We start from the raw sequence: 25,376 nt of genomic DNA, 5'->3' as shown, positions 1-25,376 counted from the left end.
TATTTCTCTAAATATGTTGTCCTTTGAACTTTTGACAAGTTCAGACCACACTGGACGTGTCTTCCGCCCACTGCATACCACGTTTCCACTTACAGTTTTCACTTTTGCAATGATTGAAAAATAACACACATTCAATAAAAGCTGTACTTTGAATTGAAAAAAAAAGAAATACTGTATTACTGAATCTTTGAATGCTTTTAAATGTGATACCCAAAACATGTTTTCTTATGTAAGCTGCTTTATATTCTACAAATGCATAAAAATAGAAACTTATAGAAAAGGTCACAGAGATTATACTTTTGTCATTGGCAGATCAGAAAGCTGATCCCAAAAATATTTTTGTGGCTTGAATTGAGATCACATAGCAAATATTAGTGATTAAAAATCTGAGTTCATGAACAGTCTGGTACTCTTAAACACAGCTTCTTCATTTCTGGAAAGTAACTGGTATGTATGAGTATACTGTGTGTGTGTGTGTGTGTGTGTGTGTGTGTTCCCACTTGTCTTCCCTGCTCTTTTTTCAAAGATCAGAAATCTGTCCCATGAAATATATCCTTTCAAAGATCCTTTTGAAAAATCTATTAATTAGTTATATACCAAACCTTATAAAACATAATGCAAAAACACATACTGATGTGCAAACTCTTCAAAATAAGGATTACACAGTATGAGACAATTGTTTTGACAATAGGTAAAGATTCTTGGGACTGGGGCAATAGCTTGGTGGCATAAGCACCTGCCTGGTAAGCACAAGGTCCTGAGTTTGATCCCCGGTATCGCATGCCATGTCAGCCCAGGAACAGACATGGTGACACATGCCTGTAATCCCAGCACTGAGGAGGCTGAGACAGGAGGGAGGATCACTATGAGTCCAAACTGCATAGCAAGACCCTGTATCAATTTGAAAAGAAAAAGATGCTTTAAAGAAGTAAATACATTATTACATGGTACTGTATCAATATATAAAATTTTATATATTTATATCAGTTAAGTAATTTCTTTAAAAAGTGTATGAAAAAATGTTATGTATTTAAGAAATCCTGAACTGAGAGTGGTGATGTGTGTTTCCTGAGTGTAATCCCAGCAACAGGAGGCTGATGTAGGAGGATCGCCTTGAGTTAGTTAAAGGCCAGCCTGGAATACATTTAGAGGCCCTGTTTCAAAAAACCGAAGGAAAGAATTCTCAGACATCATTTTTTTCACTTTACATAGATTAAACACTTAGTAGATATTATTTAGTAATGTTATTATCTAACATTCTAATAATAGAACTATGTGTAGTGGCACACACCTGTGATTCCCAGCACGTGGTAGGCTGAGGCAGGAGGATCATGGTGAGTTTGAGGCCAGCCTTGGCTATGTAGGTGAATTTAAGACCAGTCTGAACTATGTGAGACCTTGTCTCAACTGCCTCCAATTCTAATAATGGAATTAGAATATAAGTCTTAGTGATGAGTATTAATAACATACCTTAGGGTCTAAACATAACATACATAAATGAGTAATTATGATTGTTAAAAACATTGCAGATGTGTCATTGAATTACTTCATTTTCAGTAGGAGCATATTTGTTTTTGAAGTATGCTCATGTTACAGAAAGTAAGAATATATATATATATATATATATATATATTCAGTTATAAAACAACCTGTTATGGTTAGCTTTTGTACTTTATCATGTTCCCATATGATTTAAAAAATTTAAACCAGTAACAATATTTAACATTCATACAGTGCTTTATACTTTAGAAATCATATGTTTACAACTTTAATTAAACTTATTCTGGTCAGATCTATTAGAATTATTGATATTACAGATAATTTTAAGAAAATAATGCTGTAAGTTAACTAATTCAGACTTTACCACATACATATGATATTGCGTGCCAAGATTTTCCCAAGCAAGGATGTAAACGATTTTGCAAGCAAGGTGGAGGTAGGACTTTCTGTGCTTCTTACATTCTTTGTATGTGACAGTGTATACTATTCTAGTCTGTTAATAGTTTGCCAGTGCTTTGATATGAAATTGTGTTAGTGGGTTTGTAAGTAGGTAATGAGTAATTGAGTCATAAAATTTTACTTGTTTTTCCTTCCCCAAAATAACAATGCTACACAGTTTCAAAACAGGTTAGTAGGAGAGTTACAGTAATAAATACATTGTGTATTGTTGGCTTCCTAGTATTCAGAATCAAAATTTTGCATGTTTTTCTTCCTTAGAAGGAACACAATCTTCAAGTTTTGGGTCTGGTGAAATCAGATGAAGGGTTCTATCAGTGCATTGCTGAGAATGATGTTGGAAATGCGCAAGCTGGAGCCCAGCTGATAATACTTGAGCATGGTAAGAGGGGCCAAGCAGTTCAATGAAGAAGGCTGTTCAGTGATGCAGGAGCTGTCACTCCAGAGTTCCTCTGATTATTAGCCTGTTTGTAAAGCATTACTGAGAGAAAAAGAATAGAACGATAAATTATTACCGTTCCTTAAAATTACCTGGGAGCACAATTTTTGATAATGATGAAAAGAAATTAGTATTTTAAAAAACTGAATAATTATAGTCTTAACACAAATGAAATTTTCAGAATTCACTTTAATCTCACAATTATATTTCTGCCCTATAAAAATCGTAATTTTTTTATTTTGTATTGAATTTTTCTTTAGTTTTTCAAAGTAAAATTAGCTTTCCTTTTCTGTCACCCAGAATATCCCATGTATAAAAAATTTAGACAACCCTGAAAAAAATTTCCCCATGTATCAATTAGAATCAAATCAAGAAAATTCATTCTTATTTCATCAGGAAGAACTTAAGGAGTTAATTGGGTTGGGGTAGAAGTTGACTAGTAAGAAGTAAAGAAAACCCTAAAGATTGTAAAATTGGCACATACATGGAGCCCATAGTTCTGAGACAGAGTGCTTAGGGAAGGCCCTTTCTAGGGCTGAGATCTAGACATTGTTGGAGCAACTGTGGCTGTTCTGTACCAGATAGCAGAGACACTGATGTGGAGCTTTGCTGCTGAAACTTGTTCAGAATTCACTCTCTAGAATCTGAGAAAAACTTCCATAGGGAGGTGTCTCAGCAGAGGCTGCAAAACCACCTGAGGTTTGGGTACTGGGGAAAACTACTGGCATAGGAACTCAACAAGACAGGGCACTGGAACCAGGAAGGAAACCCCCTCTTCATGTATCTGCAGTGCCCTGAATTGCTAATGTTAGCACATGTGCCAGCTGACAAAGGAAAGGGCCCAGCTCTATGGAGAGCAGGCTGTGAAATCTGAATTAGAAGCTGAGAGACGGTAAATTGGTAACTGGAGCATATACCAAATACCCCTAGGGTACTGCATAAGAACACAGATAGATGTAAATATATGATTTTATAACCTTTCACTCTCTTGCAACAATAAGCTGTGGATATTTTTTCGTGTTAATGTGTATTACATTTGCAGTTTATGACAATGTTTGTATCAACACACACACACATACATTTTGTTCTATATAACTGATTCTCTATTGAGTAACATTCTAAATTGTTTCTTGTTTTTTACTGTTAAGAACAATATTAGGAGACTGAGTTAGAAACATTACAATTTCAAGCTGAGCCTAGGCAATTTAGTAACTTATAAGACCCTGTATCAGAATCTTTAAAAAGGGCTGGGGATATGGCAAGGGGAAAGGGCCTTGGGTTTCATCCTCAGTGCTCCCCCACCAAGTATGTCTTTGCTCAGGATTATCATTATAAATCTAACTCTAAAGGGGGGAAGTATTCTGAAAGTATAAAAATAGTCCCTAAGTTAATACTAATTGGGCTTTCCTCTGAAAAAACTGACAATGCTATGTTGAACATTTTTACATGATTACTAAAAATTGAATTGTTGTGTAGCAGTTAATTGTTCTCTTAAATCAATGTAACCACTAGCTATATTATTTTTTACCTCTTTTTTTTTAAACAAGTAAACCATTTTTCAAGAATGCATGAAAAAATGACACTTTAGATATCTGATCTTTTATATGAATCAGTTATGGTCAGGTACTACCAGTGTGGCTTCCAGAATTTCTGAACTATCCCAACAACTGTCACTTGGCCAAGTGTGCTTACTGTCAATATGGCTTCTACTCTGGCTTTTCCCTAGAATAGCATATAGGATTTTTAGATGCTATTTTTGAAAATATAGTTAAATACTGTTATAAGATCTATTGGAACTGTTTTGGTCTGCCTTTGCTTCTCTGTGATTATACTCTTGTTCACTGGAAATTATTTTAGAGTTAGTAGAAGTATGTCACTTTCCCATCTTGGCAAAATGGCTGAATATGATTACCAAGTAAGGAGCTAGTGTAGTACAGGCTCTGGGTGGTAGGGTTGGTGGTTTTGTGGTAGTTTTGTTCACACTAATAACAGTGACTTTTCCCTAGTGAACTTAGTGGCTATTTTGATGTATATTGCATGGGACTAGCAAAATATGTTTGTGTTCAGGATTATAAGTCTAATTCTAAAGAAATAAAAGCTCACTCTGAAAGTATAAAAACGATTCCTAAATTAATACTAATTGGGTTTTTTTCTGAAAATTCTTGGATGGATAGTATAAAAATTAGTCATAGTGTGTGTGTGCTTCTCTCTTTTTTAGAACAGGTTGTTTTTTTAGTGACCTTTATTGAGTATGCTTAAAATATACACAAGTTATAAGATGGGAAGTATCATGTTAATGATTTTATTTTCTATTTTGCTTGTTTGTGACACAGGGCCTCACTGTGTTGTGTAGACATCTTGAATCTCCAGGTTCTTGTGGTTCCCCCAAGTCAGCCTTCCCAGTACTGGAACTGTAGGCATGTACCACCATGCCTCTATTTTGCTATCTTATTTTAATATGCAAGATAAACATTTATATGAGAAAGCTAAAAGATGGAACATAATATTTATAAGATCTTATTTCTGCTTTTCTAGGGTTCATATCTTTATATCTTGAAGAATATAGATGAGATGTTTGGGGTGTTTTTTTTTTTTTTATTTGTTTTTTGTTTTTTGCAGTACTGGGAATTAAACTCAGGACCCTCTTTCAAAGCTACCTTCCCAGTCCTTCATATTTTTTGTTTTGATACAAGGCCTTGCTAAGCCACTGAGTTGCCTACATTGGTCTTGAACTTGGAAACCTCTTACCTCAGTCTCCCAGAATGCTGGCATTACAGGTCTGTGCCATTGTACCTAGACTAGAGTAAGGTTATTGTTACGCTGTAGATGAAGCCAGTGTGCTGCAGAAGAGGAAGATTGAATCTGTATGACCAAGGAAGTTTTTAATATAAGATGCCCCCTTTGTAATAAACCTTGAGTAGTAAGATACCCAGATATTGATCAAAAACAGGATCATTATGGAGAAAAAATAGAGTACCTATTCCTGGAGGAAGGTAGCAGGACAGGATCACATTGATAGTAGGCATGTATGACTCTCAATGGTCAAAGCAGTGCTGTAATAAGACAGTTTGATGGCAAATTCACATTGAACTAGAGGAAGGCAGAGGCCAGGCTGTTTTGACTGTTAAGGGACTACTGTGATATAATGAGTACATTTGTCAGAGAAGTGGGCAAGAATCCTAATAAAGAGATTAGTAATGATTTATTTGATTCAGGCTTTATTATCTGGTTATGTATTAAACATTATTATAGAGAAGTAAGATATATCTCCCAGGTTTTGTTTCGGTCACTGAAAGAAGGGTGATGCGTTTACATAGAAAAGGAAGGTAAATGTAGTAGAAAGGGATTTTTAATTTCTACTCAGAATGTAGAGTGTGCAGAGAATATCCCCCTCTCAATGTAAGAGAAAACTTGGTATTCTAGAAAATTTTAACTTCTGAGTCCCTTAGAGAATTGAGTTTGCTTAGTATCTGAAAAGGGAAGCCCCACCCTTCAAACTCCAAGGAATGAGTCATATGAATTGTTTTACCTTTGACACAATACAAGAGAAAGAGATGGCTAACATATAAGTGGGCAGAAGGCTGGTGAGATAGGTCAGCAGACTAAATGCCTGCTTAGGCAAGCACAGAGGCCAGGTTCCATCCCCACTGTGCCAGCCCCGCCCCTGGGCACACTGAGCTGGCTATGGAGTTCAGGTGTGGTGGCACACGCCTATGATCCCAGTGCTGGGGAGGCTGAAAACAGGAGGATCACTGGGAGTCTGATCTGTGCAGTGAGACCCGGTACCAAATATATAAGAAATAAAATAAAAGTGGGTAGGAAGAAAATGCCTAAATTTGTAAATAATTGTTAAAGGCCAGGTATGGCCTAGTTTGTAACATCTGCTATCTCAAATTTGAAGGAAGTTTGTACTTGCTTGTAAAGCCTTTTCTTTTGGCTCTTCAGGGTACTCCAAGTTGAAAGTCAGAGCAGGTTACTCTCTGTGGTTTAGAGATGAAGGTGACATTCTGTCCTGCTAGGAGATAGGAACAAAGCTACTTACATCTACTCACATCCTTCTTGACGTCTCACACCAGTGAAGAGAATGAAGAAAACCTTGTTTCATAAGGTTCTGTAGGAAGATTAGAAGCCAAACTCTTCTGCTCCTGTGAATCAGAGAGCTCTTCTGTGTACAGGATGCATGCAAAAGCTCATTGTCACTGGGGCAATTATGTAAGAGAAAGGGATACAGAAAATCATTTTAGGCTGTAGAATCCTGTACCAATATCAAAAAGTGCTCATTTACTACTTGGGGAGGACCTAGAAACTGCCACCCAAGAGCAGTAGAAATACAAAGCAGATTTTAGCTGCCATGGAAGAACAACTACAGGTCTACCCAAAACTGAGGTTGGACTAGGACAGTTGAGTGGTATCTGCCCCTGCCGTAATCCTAGCAACAGTTCACAAATATGTTCTGCTTTGGGAAGGTAAGAGCATGGTGTGAAATCCATGTGGTAATGGTTGAGCCCTGACAGGAAAGCAGAAGCAAAACAAGAGGCTTCTTGTGTCTCTGGCTTCTATGCACAGAACAAGAGGAGTCCGCCCATAGAGGAATTTGAAACCTATGGTATTCTTAAAGTAATTGTATCAGTTTCTGATTAGATTGGCTAAACTGTTCCTGCACCCCAATAGTTTGACAGAAAAATAGGCCTTACATGTTAATAAACTCTTATTCACTTAAAATTCATAGACTCAAAAAAGCTCACTTGTGGCTGAGAAAAAAAATCGATAGAATAAAATTTAGCTTTTGTGACTTCTATATAAAAAGGTATAAAATACATATTCTTAGAAAATAGACTATCCACATGCCTTCTTTATATACCTTTCTTTTAAAAATTACTTGTTAATGTATTCATAAAGACTTAAGATGTATCCAAAGCAAGAGCTCAAAAATAATACCTTAATATCAAGCAACCACATTCCTTAGTATGTACCCAAATGAGTTGAAAAGTTATGTCTCTATAAAACCTGCATACACATTTATAATAGCTTTGTTTCCTAATCCAGACTTGGAGCAAACAAGGTGTTTTTCAATGTATAAGTAGAAACACTTTGACACATCCATAAATTAGAATATTATTCACCAAACAGCGTATAAAGTGGGACACTATCAGACAGTGGTGCAACGTAACTAGAGTCTCATAAGTAAAATAACAAGAATAGGGTAAAACAAATATGTGAATAAATAATGACTTAAGAATTTTAAAAATGAATTCAAACCATAAGTCTATAAATGAGCTCAGACAACTGCGAAGGCTAAACACCAAAGTAGTAGTAATGATGATAATAAATGAAAATATACACCATAGTCTTGAAAGGAACAGGAAATGTTTAAAAAAAAAAAAAAAAGACTTTACAGAGAAACAAAGACTCACAGTAGAATTTTTATCTTAAATAATACAAATCAGAAGATAATGGATCAATTTTAAAAAGACACTCTCAAAATTTTTAAAAAGTACTGAGAATGTAGCATAGTACAGAAGCCCTGGATTCAGTCTCTTTTTTTTAACAGTTGGGAATGAAAAAGAACAAAAGCAAATCTAAAGCAGAGAGAAGAAAGAAATGATAAAGAATGGAAAAAGTGAAATAGCAGAAAGAAAGGGAGGGAGGAAGGAAGCAAGGAAGAGAGGAAACTAAAAGCCACTTTTTGGAAAATACCAATTAAATAATTTAGCCAGACTATTCAAGAAAAAAAATAGAAGACAGATTGCCATTATAAGAAAGAAAGAGAAGGTATCACTATGAATCCTGTACATGGTGAAGAAATACTATGAACGACTTTATGCTGCAAATTTGAAAAAGTAGCTAGTAGGGCTGATTTGTTTAAGGAAACAAAGCATCACTTAAGATGTGTTGAGTTATAGCTTTGGGAGAAAATCAGACAGTGTCAAAAACCACAGAGCAGTCCATACACACCACTCAAGAAAGGGTTTAAGGAAGGAAATATGTTTGGTTTTTGATAGGATTTCAGCTTGTTAAGCAAACTCTTCTTGTTATAAATTAAGACATTTTTAAAAAAATTTTCTTGTACATGGAGACTGTTTTGTCCTTAATAGTCTTGTGATATCTTTTGTGGTTTAAAAAATGAAATTGCTTTACTTTCTGTTCAGTAATGGAATTCTGAAAGGTGATTTTATCTAGCACAATATTTCTGCCCTTTAAAAAAAAAAAAAAGATCTCACTTGCATTAACTTCTGAAGGGTTACAGCTGTTAAAGTATTTTGGCTTCTATGTTAAATTTAAAAAGGTTAGATCATTTTTTTTCGTAAAATACAAGAGCAACCAATTTCACCATTGAGTAAAAGTAAAAGCTGGGATTCTCTTTTAAATTAGTCCAAAGTGGCATTTAGGAACTTAGTTGTAGGCCTCGGTGCTGACACCATGACAAACCAAATTGTGGGGCTGGGCCTGATTTTATTTCGGTTTTCTTTTTAATATCCAGTGTTCATGGATTAAGTTCTTGAAATGTTCCAGTTGTAAGGCAGGGATCTGTTTGGATTCCACCTCGGGTATGCTCCTTGGTTTGGATGCTGGCGGGTGAGGCACGTTTTGTTGGACCCATGTCAACTAGGTCGTCAAGGTCAAAAAATTAATCTCCTCCTTGGTATTCCAGTCCCTGGAAGTCTGCTCAGTATCACAAGATACCTCCAATTCCACCAAATCCTTTCACAAATTGGGATCCTTCTTGCGACTTATCTGTGACAATTTCCAGTGTAGCTCCAAATTTTTTATAGTTGTTAGCAAACCATTCCAAAGGGGCATGCTTTCAATCAGCTCATGTTCCTGTCCTGTCTCTCTATCTGTGAGATGAGATTTATCCTTCTCTTGTTCTAGAGTTAGAGAATTTTCTCCTCTTCTGTGTGTTGGCAATGAAGAGCATATCTCATCATTTCCAGATTTTCATCAACTTAGAATTTCTACAGCTCCCATTTCCAAAGCCTTGAGTGTCTTCAACTCCAAAACAGTACTTGCTTGTATCCTGGCTAATTTCATCAAAGTATCATGCTATTTCTTTCTTGAATGAATATCACGTTGGAGAGGACTTCAGTAGATAACCCAATAGCTTGATTGAATCCATTTTCACCACTGTATGAGATATCAGCTAACTTTAAAACTTTTGTTTGCAAACTCTGATCAAACATATCAGATTGATTTAATTCAGTTTTGAAGTCAGCTGATCCAGCTAAAGCAAGACCAGCCACATTTACTTTGTTCACAGAAATAAACAGCTGTGCAGCAGTCTGCTACTTTCCAAACATAGTTTTGTTGTTTTTCCATGCTTAAACAGGCAAATGCAAGGCCGACTGACCTCCTCTACCATGCTTCTTTGGAAGATCCACAGTGAATTTGTGCAGGACTTCTCTTGTATTTCCTTGGACTGTGCCAAAAAGTGCACTACTACCATCTATTACAATGAAACCAAACTTGCTGTCATCTGAAAGTAGTTCTGTAAGAACCTCTGTATGGAATTTGTTATCACACAAATACAATGATGTATTAATTGGTTTGAAAGGCTCAAAGTCAATGTGGACTTTCTTTTCCTTTTCTTCTTCTGTTACAGTTCTTCCACATTAGACAAACATACCATTTGGAGGTACTTTGTAACTGCATCTAATATTAAGTCAGGAGTAAACAGCCTTTCAGATGTAATGGGAGCCATTACATCAGTACAACAGAGACTCAAACTTTGTATGTCTGGGGCTGGTGAGATGGCTCAGTGGTCTAAAGCACCTACTTAGAACAAGCTAAGCATAAAGCACAGGGACCTCGGTTCAATCCCCCAGCACCACATGCCAGCCAGCCCCGCCCCCTGGTGGGCTGAACTGGCCACACACACAAAATAAATAAATAAGATTATAAATGTAAATAAAAAAAATAAAATTAAAAAAAAAAAAACTTTGTATGTCTGCCTTTAGAGAAACCTTAGTTATCTAGAGTTCATTCCAAAGTATTCTCTTCAAAGTTTCCAGACTCCATGACTGTAATTTTTCAATAACTTTTTTCCTTGAAGATCAAGAAATACATTCTTGGTGTGCTTTAAAACACTACTCTTTTCTATAGACTTAAGATCTCAAAACACTTTATATACAGATGTCATGTTTCATGTTTTTTTCCTACCAACTGCAGTCATTTAAATTATTTTTAATAGAGCTTGTCTCTGTCATAGTAATTTTTGTTTTCTCTATATTTTGTGTATTATCCACATAACCAAAGAAAAGTTTATGTTTCCCAATTTTTGAATACATGACTAAGTGAATTCCTAAATTAATACAGATTGAAATGATTATACACTGCCTAATACATGAAAAGTTTGTTGATCATCTGGAAAAATATGTTTTTACTGTATAACATAAAAATAAAATATGGAAAAGAGTTAAAAATGGTTCATTAAGATCGGCCAGATAGCTCAGCGGACTAAAGCGCCTGCTTAGGCAGAGCCCAGCGGCCAGGGTTTGAGCCACAGTGTGCTGTTGTGCCGCCCTCCCCCCCCAGGGTGATCTGCAATGGTATTGAGACTGGGCATGGTGGCACAAGCCTGTAATCCCAGCGCTTGGGAGGCTGAAAACAGGAGGATCACTATGAGTCGATCTACATAGTGAGGCCCTATAGACTCTGTCCTAAATATGTTAAAAAAAAAAGTTCATTGAAAGAGGATAGAAGAGTGTCACCATATACTTATACTAAATAGAAAATACCAAGGAAAGTTTTATTATTTTATGGTATAAAAATGGAAATGTGTACATTAAAAATACCATAACCAAATTAAAGAGATAAGCTATGGAAGAATTCCAGGGGTTGGGGAGATAGCTCAGTAGAATAAGCGCTTGCCTGGCAAGGACAAGGTCCTGAGTTCAATCCCTGGTTCCGGCTGGAGGATTATTCTACATGTGATAAGGATACCAGCGAAAACTATGAGAAAATAACTAAATAAATATATGTTATAGTACAGTAAAGATAGACTGTTTTTGTACATGTAACAAGTAGTCCACTTTACAAAGATACAAATTAAATGAATAAGAGGTCATATTTGCCTAATAATAAAGATTATTTTTTAATATCTGCTTATTTTTATGGTACTAAGGATTGAACCCCAGGGCTTTCACATTGAGCTGCATTTTTGGCACCTTTTTATTTTTTGTTTTAAGACAGGGTCATGCTAGGTTTCCCAAACTAGGTTCAGACTTGGCATTCCTCCTGCCTCAGCCTCCCAGAGTGCTGATGTTACAGGTATGCTCCACCATGCCTGGTTAAGACTTCACATTTTTAAAAAATGAACATTACTTCTTTAATGGCCAGTTAAGGTGGAATTAGGTTTATATCTTTCCTTCACTTTTAGTGACAGTTTACATTATTAGGTCATTTACTAACATTGTTTTTCATAATTACATCTAAAAAATGATTGAATCAACTGTTCTTTTATAAGTTTTTCCTAAGGAAAGAATCAGAGAGTTGGACAAATATGATTAATATCAGCATTAATAATTTTAAAAGAGAGAGGGATAAGGAAAGAACAGAAATGATTTAAGTGTCTAAAATAGAGGAAGTAATTGAAATAATTATAGTATAAACTTATAATGGAAAAGTTGCTTGGTCTTTAAAAACTATGCCTTTGAACATTTTTTAATGAGAGGAAGAAAATCTCAGCGTGTAATAATTTCAAATAGAAAAGTAAGATACAAAGTATGTATAGCCAATAATCTGAATTTACATTTTTTTAAAATTAAACACATACTTCAGCTTTTTAAATTTTTTTTTATTTTAGGGAAGGGTCTACAGGGTGTTCAGGGTCTCACTATTAGATCTTACCTGTAGTGATCTGCTCTCAAGAGCTGGGATTACAGGCGTGTGCCACCACACCTAGGCTTAATTGCTGTCTCAGCTTGTCCCAGGGGTGGGGCCGCCTAGCAGCCCTAGGGATCGAACCCCAGCCCCTACCCTTGCTTGCAGGTGCTTTAATCCACTGAGTTATTTGACAGGCCTTTAGGCATATAGATTGAGAGTAAACCATGGTCCACCAGCCATATCCAGCCCACTTCCTTTTTTGTAAATGAAGTTTTATTGGAATATAGGCAAACACATTTGGTCAGAGATTGTCCATGTATTGTCCGGTCATTTTCACACTGTTATGACAGAGTTAAGTAATTTAGACAAAAAGAAGGGCTGGCCTATGAAATCTAAAATATGCACTGTCTAGCCTTTCATGGAAAGTTTGCTAACCTCTGGACTTATCTGACACATGTTATTCAGGCCTGATAGTTTGTGGTTATCTTATTTGTGGTCAATGTTTTGTTTATGAAATGCCTTTTGAATGAAAAAAGGTAGGATGCAGGAAGGAAAAAGACAAAGGACAGGAGGAGGGACAAGAACATGAGGATAAGAGAAGAAAGTCAGATTACTGAGAATTGGGTATCTGACTAGGAGAAAATGCCCCATAACTCCAAGGAGAACTAGCACCTACAGCTAACCATGTTATCACACCTTTGTGACTCACCTCTGCAAGATACACCTGCGAAAAACACAGTGGAGATTATTGAAAAAGGAAAGAAGTCTGTTGTGACGGGGCTTATCTTCATATACAGTACATACCTTTTTAAAATATTGGGGTCAGTGAGATAGCTCAATGATCTAAAGCACCTGCTTAGGCAAACTGAGAAAAGCACAGGGACTGCTGTTTGATCCCTGGCATCCTACTGTGCCAGCCCCACTCCCAGGGTAGGCTGAGCTGGCCAGAGACCGAGTGTAATGGCACATGCCTGTAATCCCAGCACTGGGGAGGCTGATTATAGGAGAATCACCATGAGTCCAAGCGCATAGTGAGACCTTGTAACAACCAAATACATGAAAAAAAAAAAAAAAAAGATTTAGAGTACTTGAGCATTGACTCAAAGTCATACTCTGTAGGAAAGGTTTCCTAATTCCTACTTAACATGTGGCTGTGTATACTGGCTATCAGCCTGCTGAAACACTAAATGAAATTTCATAGTTAAAAAAGTAAAAAAAAAAAACAAACAAAACATTTGTACCACATTACCAGAAAATAGCCTCTAGCGAAACTGGAAAATAGAAATTGAATTTTGTTGTTTTGCTTTTTTTTTTTTTTTTTTTTTTTTTGAGACAAGGTCCTGCTGTGCAATTCAGGCTAGGTTGGATTCATTATGTAGCCCAGGCTGGCCTTGAACTCTCAGCCATCCTCCTGGTTCAGCCTCCCGAGTACTGGGATTACAGGTGTGTGCCACCATGCCTGACAAGTTTTGTGTGAAATATACTTTCATTTAGAATGCAACTACTCTTTAACATTTTATGTGTTTTATTATTAACTGCAACTCTTGATTTTGGATCTTATGTCCTTTAAAACATTCAGTTGAACATAATAAATGCTTATTTTTATGTATTGTCATTTAAAATTAATACTGTCTTTTTAAATGTCCTTTGGATGATATGTTCAAAAAAGCATTATCATTTAAATGATTTGCAGGTATATTAAGTAATATAAGTCAGGGCAAAATATCTATGTTTTTGTTCACTAACTTTTTATTGGCCTTTCTTTCTGGGTGTTTAAATTTAAAAATAGATTCCAAAATTATAAGACTGGAATGTAAAAACACAGAAATAGGCTTTTTTTTCTTGTATGTTCTTTCATACCGTCTGATAATGGGGAATTTTTTAGACCCAGGACAGGAAGGAAGGTTGATGAAAAGGGAGTACATAGGCTTGCTTTTAGTAAAGGAAATTCACACTTTGCCAACCCATTTGATGACTTGTAGATTATTGTGTCAATGGTAGATAAGGATACATATGAACATAATCTTTTTTTTTTTTTTGACAGAAACATTTGTCCAAAATTCCATATAGTATCTGAAGTTAATTTTGAATAATACATGTTTTGGGATAAGTGACTAATGCCCTGGCATGATTAAAAGTTGGCTAAGTAACAGGAAATTTAGTGTAGTCATTAATGACATATTTTAAATCTGAAGCACTGGAATATTCAATAGTTAGCACTGGTGTTAATCAAAGGATAAATTCTGATCCGTAATTTTCCTTTTTTGTGACAGTAATTAGAACTTTTGGAAAAGTTTTACTCAAACTGTTGTAATATGACCTCCTAATTGTGAATTTTGTGTCTAGGAACTTCTGAGGTTGAAAATGGAATCAATGCTTGAGTTCTAGACTTATCTATTGTTAAAAAGACAAGAATGATTACTGAGAATCAGGAACTAAAACTCTGATTTGTTTTTTCTATGAAATGAGAGGAATTAAATAAATGATCTTGTAGGTTCCCCTCACTCCAAATACTCTGTTAAATGCAGATGTTTTTTAGAAACATATGTAGTTAGTGTATGGTATGTTAGACCTTGTCTAGATAAGGTATTGATGGATTGAAGCACTTCCACTTAATAAATTTTTGTTGCTTGCTATAATGTGTGTAACAAACTCTACACTAGAAATCCGAGTATTGGATTTATTTCCCATTCCCTATGATGATATGATTAACCTAAACATCGTTTCCCTTTTTTATGAGTATAAACAATAATCTATATAAGGCACACCTCAGAGGAGCAAATTATATAATAACATATATCTATTTGTAATGATAATTTGGAAAAACACAAAGGCAAAAGCACCCATGGAAATTCACTAGTCAGCATTCAAGTTAGTGAAAATGAAGATTTAATGTTAACTTCATGAAGCAAAGTTTAAAAAAATTTTAAAGGTAGACAAGAGAAAAACACTTAATATTCATTTAGAGCACTTCATTTTGCAAAACAAAATAATCTTTTAAGACCAGATGGCAGGCCGGGGAGATGGCTCAGTGGAGTAAGCACTTCCCTGGCAAGCTCAAGGACCTGAGTTCAATCCCCGGTTCCACAAAAAAAAAAAAAGACCAGATGGAAAAATGTTTCAAACAGTCTGGTTAAAACTAAACTAGCACTAAAATATTTTAAAATACAACACCTGTTCGTTGTCAAAAATAAGAATGTCTGATTGACTGATGCAAAAGTAAATTAACTTTTTAACTCTTCATTGACCTCTTTTCTAGAGTTATGCTTTTTTTTTTTTTTTTAAAAAAAAAAAAAAAAACAACTTCATTTAGGAAGTATATGTTGAGAAAATTGTACGTTATATAAAATTGTGCATTCAATTTGCAAAGTATTGGGTTGCAGTAGTTAAACACAAGCAGACATGATTCTTTGTACTCGTAGGGTTTACATTTTTTTCTTGGAGACAATGCACAAGTAAAATGAATAAAATAATTGCAGTTTTTATATCTACTTAAAGGAAATAAAAGAATGCTCTCGAAGAACTAGTGGGGAGAGTGGGATTTATTTTAAGTAGAGCCTGAAAATGTGATATTTATGTTGAAATCTGAAGTATTACAGGAGCTTGTGTGTATTTGGCACATATGTGTACACTTACATATACACATTTATGTATATACACTTTTATTTGCTGAAATGAAATACTTTTTTGTGATTTCACCCAGTATTTTGTAGACATACTAGTACTTACAGATTTATCTGTTTTTTTAAACTCCATATTCACTAAAATAGACTTAAAGAGATGTGTTATCAGTAGTAGTGTTGTTGGTTTTTTAATGAAATTAAGATGATTCTACTCATCATTTATCTTGCAGAGGTACTCATCAGGTCTTTAAAATTCTGTATGTTAGTGTATTATAAATCTGGAAACAACCTAATCAATATAACCAATAAAGTAGATTAGTTAAGTACATTAGTACAGTGGAATACTAGACAGCACTTAGGAATAAGGTAGATCTACATATAGAAAATTTCCAGTTCTATTAATAAAGTTACAGAAAAGTATGTATAGTCTATTCCTTTTATGGAAAAGATGAGAAGGAAGGAAATAGAGCATATATGCTTATATGTGTAATAAAGGTCTACAAGCCTACACAACAATCTGCTAATGATGGGTACAGCTAAAGGATGAGATTGGAAAAGTCCATAGTTAGGGAGTAAATGACAAAATATATGTTAAATTTTTGGAAAGTGAAATTTAAAAATCTGTTACAAATTGAAGTGTAACCATTTGAATCTATACTTAATGATTTGTACTTTGTTCAATAAACTTTTTATTTCTTAAATGATATAAGAGAAAAAGTAGGTAATGAGTATTTGGTGATTGCTCCAAATGTTGGTTATTATAACATCATTTTTCCTGGCAGATGTACTATTCCGTACAGATTTGAAGATGAATAAGCATAGTTAATTAAAATATTTAAAATATTTGTTTTTATTAAACCAACTGTTTTATTGAGTATATATGCTCCATAAATAGAGATTTACAGTCATCAAGGCTACTATATAGATATATTAAGAGAAATAATATGAAGTCATAGTCTATCTAGAATAGAGATCTAAATAGAGTTTAGCTCAGCTGGAGACTCACTCAGTTAAGTGACTTGCCTTAAAATAACTAGTTATCATGAAAATCAGGACTAATGTATAAGATTTTACTTTCAAAATGGATACCACTTTAGCAGTTTAATGTTTCTAGGACAAAAAATGACTTATGTTCTTTCTCACTTTTCATTTATGTCCTCTTACTTTCAAAGTCAGTGTTGTGGTTATACTTATTGACAAGGTAGGTCAGATACATTGCTTTGCTAGCATGACTGTGCATCTTATGGGACTGGGGCAGTCTTAGTTTACATCATCATTCCATTATCACAAGAACTTTCTTCCATTCTTAGAAATATAAGAATGTTGGTAGTATACTTTATGATCACCCCAGTAATTGCCAATTTGTTTTATCTGGAAGGTTATACACAATGCCAGGGTACAGATTTTAGACTGTGAATTTAAATAATTGTAATGCAAACAATTGTAATGCTGAATGCCATGGTGTTACTGTGCTTCTGAAGGGTAAGAAATTGTCAGATTTGACAGGCAAGGCAGGTGTTTTGAAGAATGTAACATTTGAACTGAGCCCAGAAGAATGTGTGGTATATTCTAGATTGGTTAAGTTACACAAATATGGAAGAAGTTAGATGTAGAAATAAAGCTTAAGGGACATATGGAGCATAGTTAGCCAGTTTTCCAGTGTTGCAAGAAGACTAAGTGTAGGTGTATACATCAGGAAAAGTGTGGGTGAACCAGATTATTTAATAGCAAGTCAAAGCATTAGAATTTGTTCAGCAGTTGGAAACCCAGCAGTTTTTAAGTACATGAGGAAACAAGTAGCAGTGTAAGAGGATTAGCATATTGAAGGCATGCTAAGTGTTCCAGAGAGGAAAATAAGAGCTCTGTGATAGCAGTTAGGATTTTGTACCAAAGCAGATAGAATGTTTGAGGCCCTCATCCATGTGGTAGCAAAAGAGAAACTTTTTAAAAATCCTTTCATGGATTTTGCAAGGTATGATATTTATTAAATGTTGGTAGATATTCTTACAAAAGAAAATGGAACCACATTTATAATCCAGTGGATATGTAAGGTAAGAGAAATGAAAAGATTGGAGTTTTACACCACGTAGAAGCACAGATGAAATCTCTGATAAATCTAAGGTTAGTTATTAAGGTTATATTTAATGTACTTAGATTAACAAAATTTGTCTTATTACTGAGTTGTGCTATAATGGATGCTCTGTTTTTTCATAGCTTTGGCAAGGTAGATATAACTATATAAACTATAGTTTATTTAAATAGAATATCGGTTTCATCTTTGATAAAAGTTACAGTTTAAGTTCAGAACTTGTGTGTTGTCCAGATAATTACTTAATGCCTCAATGATAAGTTTTAGGTTTGGCAGTTAAATAAACATCCTGCAGTTCACCTTTCTGAACACTAAAGTTGGATTTAGAACTTTTTGGAAAGCAAGCTTTAGTTTGAATTTGATGTTACTATTTTGTTGTAAAGAAAGAATTCATTATGCAGTGCTGAAACACCAGAAGGAAGATAGTATGTCTGAATATCTTTTAAGTGATAGCTATATTTAAATGATACTTAAATTATATAATAATATCATATTTGACAGCATATCATTTGGGTCTGAAAGACGTCAGTGACAATCTGGCTTTTTACACATTTAGTTTCATATAGCTTCAGTGGTAGGTTAGTGTGTTTTTGATTTTAGGTTACAGTGGTGTCGGTGTTGAAAATATCTCCCAACTGATGTATGCTTAAAGGATCCCTAGGAATAAAAAGTATATAATATGATACGCACTTTAAGAGCTTTTATCCTTTGGTATCAGCGTTTTAAATGCTACTATTGCTCATAACCGTTGTAATATTGTCCTAGTGTTTTAGCTGGGTTTTTTTTTAAGCTTTGTTTGCCATCACAGTTAATGCTTGAGTTTTCTCAGTATATCTGAGCACTGTAGGCTTAAAGTGGTAAAATAATTGTGAGACTTTCTAGCTGGATTCCAGATTGGTGCTGGTTTTCTCCTGACTTATAGTTTCTCATCAGTTTACACTTACAAACTTGTGTAGCTGTACTTTTCTTTAAAGGTTTTTTTTTTGTTTTTTAATAAATGTATTTGACACAGGGTCTCACTGTGCAGCTTGGACTTGTAGTGATCCTCCTGTTTTCAGCCTTGCCAGTGCTGGGATTACAGGCATGCACCACCATGCCCAGTCTCAGTGGACAGGGCCGGCATGACATGGTGCCAGGGATCAAACCCCAGTCTCTGCGCTTCACTAAGTAGGCACTTAGTCTGCTCAACTATCTCACTGGCCCCTTTAAAATAGTTTTGTTAGAGATTTTGGTTGGGACTACTTGAATTCTGTTGCTTTTCACACATTCTGAAGAAGAAAACTGCTAGAATTTGAATTTCTGAATCTTAAAAAATGCAGATGCTTTTTCTTCCCTAACACATCTTGTAAAGTTGATTATGATTAAAGAAAATCATTAAGCACATTGAAATGAAAATCATTTTTTCCTTTTTATTGGTCTAAATGGGCAACTAGGCCAGGGAGATGGCTCAGTGGAATAAGCGCTTCCCTGGCAAGCGCAAGGGCCTGAGTTCAATCCCCAGTTCCACAAAAAAACAAAAACAACAACAACCCAAAAAAAAGACTAAATGGGCAACTAGCAAAACACATTTATGTAGTTTGTCTTTTTTTCTTTTAGAGTTTTTAGCTCTATTGGAGAGACAGCATTTTGTTTTAAGATGAAAGGAGAGAAAGCTATAGTTTTCCTGGGCTCACTACTCTGGTAGGTACGTCATTAACACGTGGCACACCTTTTTTAATGAGTGCTTTTGATGTCAGGAAAAGTCATATGACTTCCTTAAAATCAAAACCTTCCTCCTGCACAAAAAAAAAGGGAGGAGTATTTTGCATTCATTATATTTTATAACTTCCTTCAATTGTTTATATAGGTCATATGTTTAAAACAGCAGTCTGCCAGGGCTGCTTATCAGAATACACATTAACTAAAAAATCCCCAAAAGAATGTGCTCCTTGTATGATCATCTTAGTTCTCCTCTACTAAACATTATCTCCTCAGAGAAGGAGCTGTGACATCTGTGGAATAATTTTGGACTTGTGACTTCCTTGTTTGAAAATAATCAATTTTGAAAATATGTAGGTTTGGTTATTTTTGTGAATTTATGTTCATATTGCATTTTGTCCCACACCACTTTTCAAGCTATTTGGCTACTGTGCAGATGGATAGTTCAATACTGGGGTAGTTTTAAATTGCTTAATTTTGGAAGTAAATGTTACTGTTTTAAAAAACAGTGCAACTGAATACCACTCTCATAAGAATCAATTAAAATTTGGCCTCAGGGAAAAAAAAATTTGGCCTCAGGCTGCTGGAAAATCCCACTGTTTTCTGGTTTGGTTTGGTTTTTGTATACTCCCTCTCCCTTTATAAAATCTCAGACTTTTATGCTCCTCAGATCAGCAAATGACCATCTCTCAGTTTATTGGAATTTGAGATTCTTTTTGTGATCTAATGTTTGTTTCATTTTTGTTGATGGTTCTATGAGTTTTAATTTTTCTGGATATTATATAAGATTTTAAGTAATTATTAGGTCAAACTTTTGTTCCTCATATTCTGTAGAACTTTGCCTAAGTTTTGTCTACCTAATCTGTTAGTTTCTAAGAATATATTTCAGTAAAGTATGATTACAGATTTAATTCTTGAATTTCTGACTATTATTGTTTGATCTGTTCAGAAGTGTGTTAGGAGTCGTGACTTGACCTCCTGGTGGATCACCAGATTTGATCAGATCTAAAACACTATGGATTATAAGACATCACCTGATTTCAAAGAAGTTAAACTATGAAAAAGTACATCTCAGTATCAAGAGAAAATGGTATTTGGTTTACAGCAGGGAACCCTTGTTTGATCTTTGTTAATTCTTGTCAGATTTTTTTTTCTTTTTGTCTGATACTGACTTTAATGCTTTCTTTGTAATAGCATTACCTCAGATATATTTTCTGTTCTTGCGTTTTCAAACATATGTTGCCCTTTTGTTAGGGTTATTAACTGTAGACAGCTTTAGACTTAATGTTTGTATGAATTCTGCCATCTTAATTTGTTCTTTTCTACTTATCAAATGGCTACTCTAAAAAACTGACACCTACAAACTGGATTTTATTTTCTTGGCAGCATTTAGAGTTAATCTTGATCTCCTTCCCCTCAGCAGATGATTAAAACACTTTATTGGGCTTCACTGCCTTATTGCTCCTATACTGTTTTCCCTTCAAACTATATTCTCTGGGCCACAATTTCTACTTTTTCTGATTGATTCTTTTTCATTTACTTTTCTTAATTATATTTTGTAGTAACATTTCTCAGGAAGGGTATAAAAGAAAGCTGAATCCTTTGCATGTCTGGAAAAATGTTATTTTCCCTTAAAGTTTCATTATCATGTATTAGCTGACAATTAGGAATTGATTTTTCATTCCTTTGTTCATCTTTATTGCCTACTTTATTCTCTGGAAGCTTTCACCATTTTTGTCTTTGTCTTTTGAATCTGAAATTTTATGGCATGGATTTTTCCTTTTTTCACCTCCAGTAGATATTGTCCAGATTTTCAGTGATTCCTTTAAATTTAACAGCTTGCATCTGTTTTGGTGTAGAAAACTTTTATGATTGTTACATATTTGAATATTTGTTGCTCTTGCTGCTTACTCTGTTGTCTCTTTTTAATTTTTGTTAAAGTGCTACATCTTGTCCTTGAGTGTTATGGCTGGAAAAACTAGAATTACTTTCTGATCTGCTAGTCTTATTTTTAGTCCAATTTGCTTTTCTGTGCATGTGTGTGTGCGCCCGTGCGCGCGCGCGCGCGCGCGCACACACACACACACACACACACACACAGCAGTGTTACAGATTTAAATACAGGGCCCTGTTCATGGTAGGCAAACATTCTACCACTGAGCTACATTCCCAGCCCTCTGCCTACATTCTTTTTTTTTTTTTTTTTTCAATACTGGGGATTGAACTCGGGATCTTGCACATGTCAGGCAGGCATTTATGCTGCTAAGCTGTTACCTGGTCCTCTGCCTATATTCTTAAGGACCTATAGCTTAAAATACTTTTAGATTTACAGAAAAGTTATAAAGATAGAGCTTCCATACATCCCATACCACTTCCTCTATTAATACCTTGCATAAATACAGTGTATTTGTGATACATACATTTTTTTGTAGCTGAAGTCCATGCTTTATCCAATTTCTTTTTCTATTCCAGGCACTATCTAGGTTAGCATGTAAGATTTAGTTTACATTTCTCAGTTAGGATCCTCTTGGCCATGACAGTTTTATAGAGGTTTTTTGTTCTGGTGACCTTAACAGTTTTAAGAAACACTGGTAATTTAGCCCTTGTCACCTGGCTGAGCTGTGTTTATCCGGTTTCTTCACTATAAAGTTACTCTTTTTTCACCTCTCCAGTTTGTACCCTCTGGAAGAAAGGAACTACACACAACTCATTCCTAAGGAATGAGGGAGATATATTCGACCTCCTTGAGGGCACGGTAACTGCACAGACTTTTTGGGATTCTTTTACAGAGGAGGGTTGTTTTTGTTTTTAGGTTACCAGAGATCAAACTGAGTATCTTGTGCTGTCCAAGCAGGTACTTATGTTGCTGAGCTAGCTCCCCTACCCTACAGAGGAGTTTTGCCCATTGTCCCCCACTTACTCATTCAATCATTTGCTGATACATTAATGATTTTTGCATTATGTTCATGAGATTTAGTGTTCTGTAGCTTTCTGGTAATGTCTTTTTTAAAAGTTAATCTATGTTAAAATTAAATGATGATGGTATGTATGTTGAAAAGTTGGTATATTTAACATACTTTAATTTCAATTCCATTTCCTCTTTCTTCCAGCTTAACACCTTGCCTGTGTCCAGAAGTCTTCCCTCCTGGTCACCACTCTTGTTATTTATAATTTATGTGTATTTTAGACTTATAAGAGAAATCATATGATATTTATCTGAGTCTGGCTAATTTCACTTAACATGATGACTTCTAACCACATCCATTGTCCTGCAAGTGACTTGATGTTATTCTTATATTCTGATATATATAACATATATATCTATATTTTTTTTCCTTATTTATCGGTTGATGGGCATCTTACACTTTTTCCAGCTGGCTCTTCATAGCATAGCTATTGTGAATTGTGCCACTGTAAATAGGAATATGCATGTATCAGTGTAACATGCACTCCTTAATTCTTTCAGAAAAGTATTTACCAAGACTCACTTCAGTTTTAATTGATTCATTGAGGTTTTCATTTCCAGAGGTTCTCCTTGCATCTTTTTGAAACTTAACTAAAGTAGTCTTTCATATCCTAGACTGTATTGCTTAGTTCACTCAACTGGTTATTTGTTCCTTCTTTGATTCATTGATCATTTTAACTTTTTTTAATTTTTAAAATGTTCACAGCTTTATCATTATGCAGTCTCCTTTATCACCTATGTAATCTTGTTCTGAAGTCTGTTTTCTCTAAAATTAATGTTAATAAATCTATACCACATGTCTTTTGATTAGGGATAGCATATTATCTTATTTTTCATCCATTGATTTTTTTTATTCAGTTGTGACTTTTAGTCATGTAGATTTTTTAATGAAATGATACATAACTATAGTCTTTTTTTTTTTTTTTTTTTTTTTTAGGAAGGGTCTACAGGGTGTTCAGGGTCTCACTACTAGATCAGACTCATAGTGATCCACCTGTTTACAGCCTCCCAAGAGCTGGGATTACAGGCGCATGTCACCATACCCAGTCTCAATTACTATCTCAGTGCTCCTGGGGGTGGGGCCAGCATGACAGGCCCAGGGATCAAACTCCTGGCCCCTGCGCCTGCTTGCAGTCACTTTAATCTGCTGAGCTATTTGGCTGGCCCCTATAACTATAATCTTTAATGCTTAAACTTTTCTCCTCTGCCAGATTATGTTGCAGATTTTTCTCTGTTCTTTTGCTTTCACCGTCCACTATCTTTTAAGAATTCTTCAACATTTTATTTTATTTATTTTTTGTACAGGTTCAAAAACAGTGTAGACACACAATTCAGATTCACAGTGATCCTCTTGTCCCAGCCTACCCAGCGCTGGCATTACAAGCATGTGCCCCCACACCCAGTAACATTTTAATTTTAAGGATGGCATCCTTATACAAATAATTGTCTCTTCAATTCTAAAAGACTTTGAAAGGGAATGCAGTCCTATGTTCTTAGTCCAACTTGATCCAGTCTCATTAACTTTCAGTAATAGATAGCTGTTACTAATAGTAGTCAGTTAACATTCATACCACACTTACTTTGCTAAGAAACACTGAATATTTTAGATGTTATCTCTTTTACATCAACACAGTAATGTGAATGCTGTAATTATTTGTATGTATACTTAAGAAAATCAGAGATATAACTATTTAGTAATTGTCCCAGGATCATAGAACTAATGTATCTGTCAGAGCTGGTATATGACCTAGCCTGTCTGACTTACTGGACTAGAGCATACTAAACACTCTGTAGTACTGTAAATGTGTAGCTTCTACCCTATGAAACTCAGTTCAGTTCTTTGTGTATCTCATACTTTTATCATTTAAATTGTTTGCTATATGTTTGCTTCACTTCTGCCAAGACCAAATCCAATATGTCTTTTAAGATCCAGTTTTGAATGCCACCTTACCTATAATGTTTTTGGCAGTCATTCATCAGAAGGAAAAACCTTACGTTTGACTTCATTTTATATTTATTTAACCTGCCCTCTGTCACTTTCTAATTTGCATGTAGTACAGTCATTGATGCATACAATTTCTTTCCTATAGAACTGGAAGATCACTGGGAAAAGTATTTGTATCCATCACTTAGGCCATTGATGTCACTTAATAATTACTAGCATTTCTCAGCATATATTATTTTAGGCATTATTATTCCTGAATAATAAATATCAAATTATTTGGGCTGGCCAGACAGCTCAGCAGATTAAAGTGTCTGCTTAGGCAGAGTACAGCAGCCAGGTTCGATCCCCATAGTGAGACCCTGTAGACCTCGTACTAAATACATTAAATAAATAAATATTTAATTATTTGATGGCTATCTTTAATTTATAAATGCATCTTCTTAAATCTGTTTCTATAAAAAATCTGTTTCTATTTTATAGTTGTTGACTCATAAATATTTGTATATATTTAAATACAGGTAAGAGGTCTTAAACATACCTGTTTTAATCCTACTTTGAGGACTAATATTTATGAATATTGATGAAATGTCAAATGATTTTATAATTAAAAGGACTCATTATATGAGCATCAGTAAAGCTATCTGAATATGCATGAACACTTCAAGGAGATTTAAAATGTTTGGGAGTCATTTGCATGCTAATTAAACATTTTGATTTCTCATTTTAGGTGTTAAATAGTATTGATTGGAACGTATATGGAAGGTAATTCCCAAATCAAAAATAGGCATCAAATAAGTCATTGTTTCTATAACATAAACCGTGAAGGAAAGTAAGACATC

General features: G+C 34.8%; 1 protein-coding gene and 1 pseudogene across 1 annotated transcript in view; one reads left to right on the top strand and one right to left on the bottom strand.

The window, feature by feature from the left end:
• The window catches only part of Neo1 (neogenin 1), a 213,878-nt gene that overhangs the window by 108,733 nt on the left and 79,769 nt on the right, over positions 1-25,376 (top strand). The window contains exon 10 of the mRNA XM_023712423.1: positions 2,218-2,338. Coding sequence (XP_023568191.1) covers positions 2,218-2,338 — 121 coding nt within the window. The remainder of the gene's footprint in view (positions 1-2,217; positions 2,339-25,376) is intronic.
• Positions 8,880-17,144, bottom strand: LOC105741843 (annotated as a pseudogene).

Source organism: Octodon degus, unplaced genomic scaffold, assembly GCF_000260255.1.
Source record: "Octodon degus isolate 3935 unplaced genomic scaffold, OctDeg1.0 scaffold00026, whole genome shotgun sequence".
Taxonomy (NCBI): domain Eukaryota; kingdom Metazoa; phylum Chordata; class Mammalia; order Rodentia; family Octodontidae; genus Octodon; species Octodon degus.
This window is presented reverse-complemented; position numbering and strand designations above follow the sequence as displayed.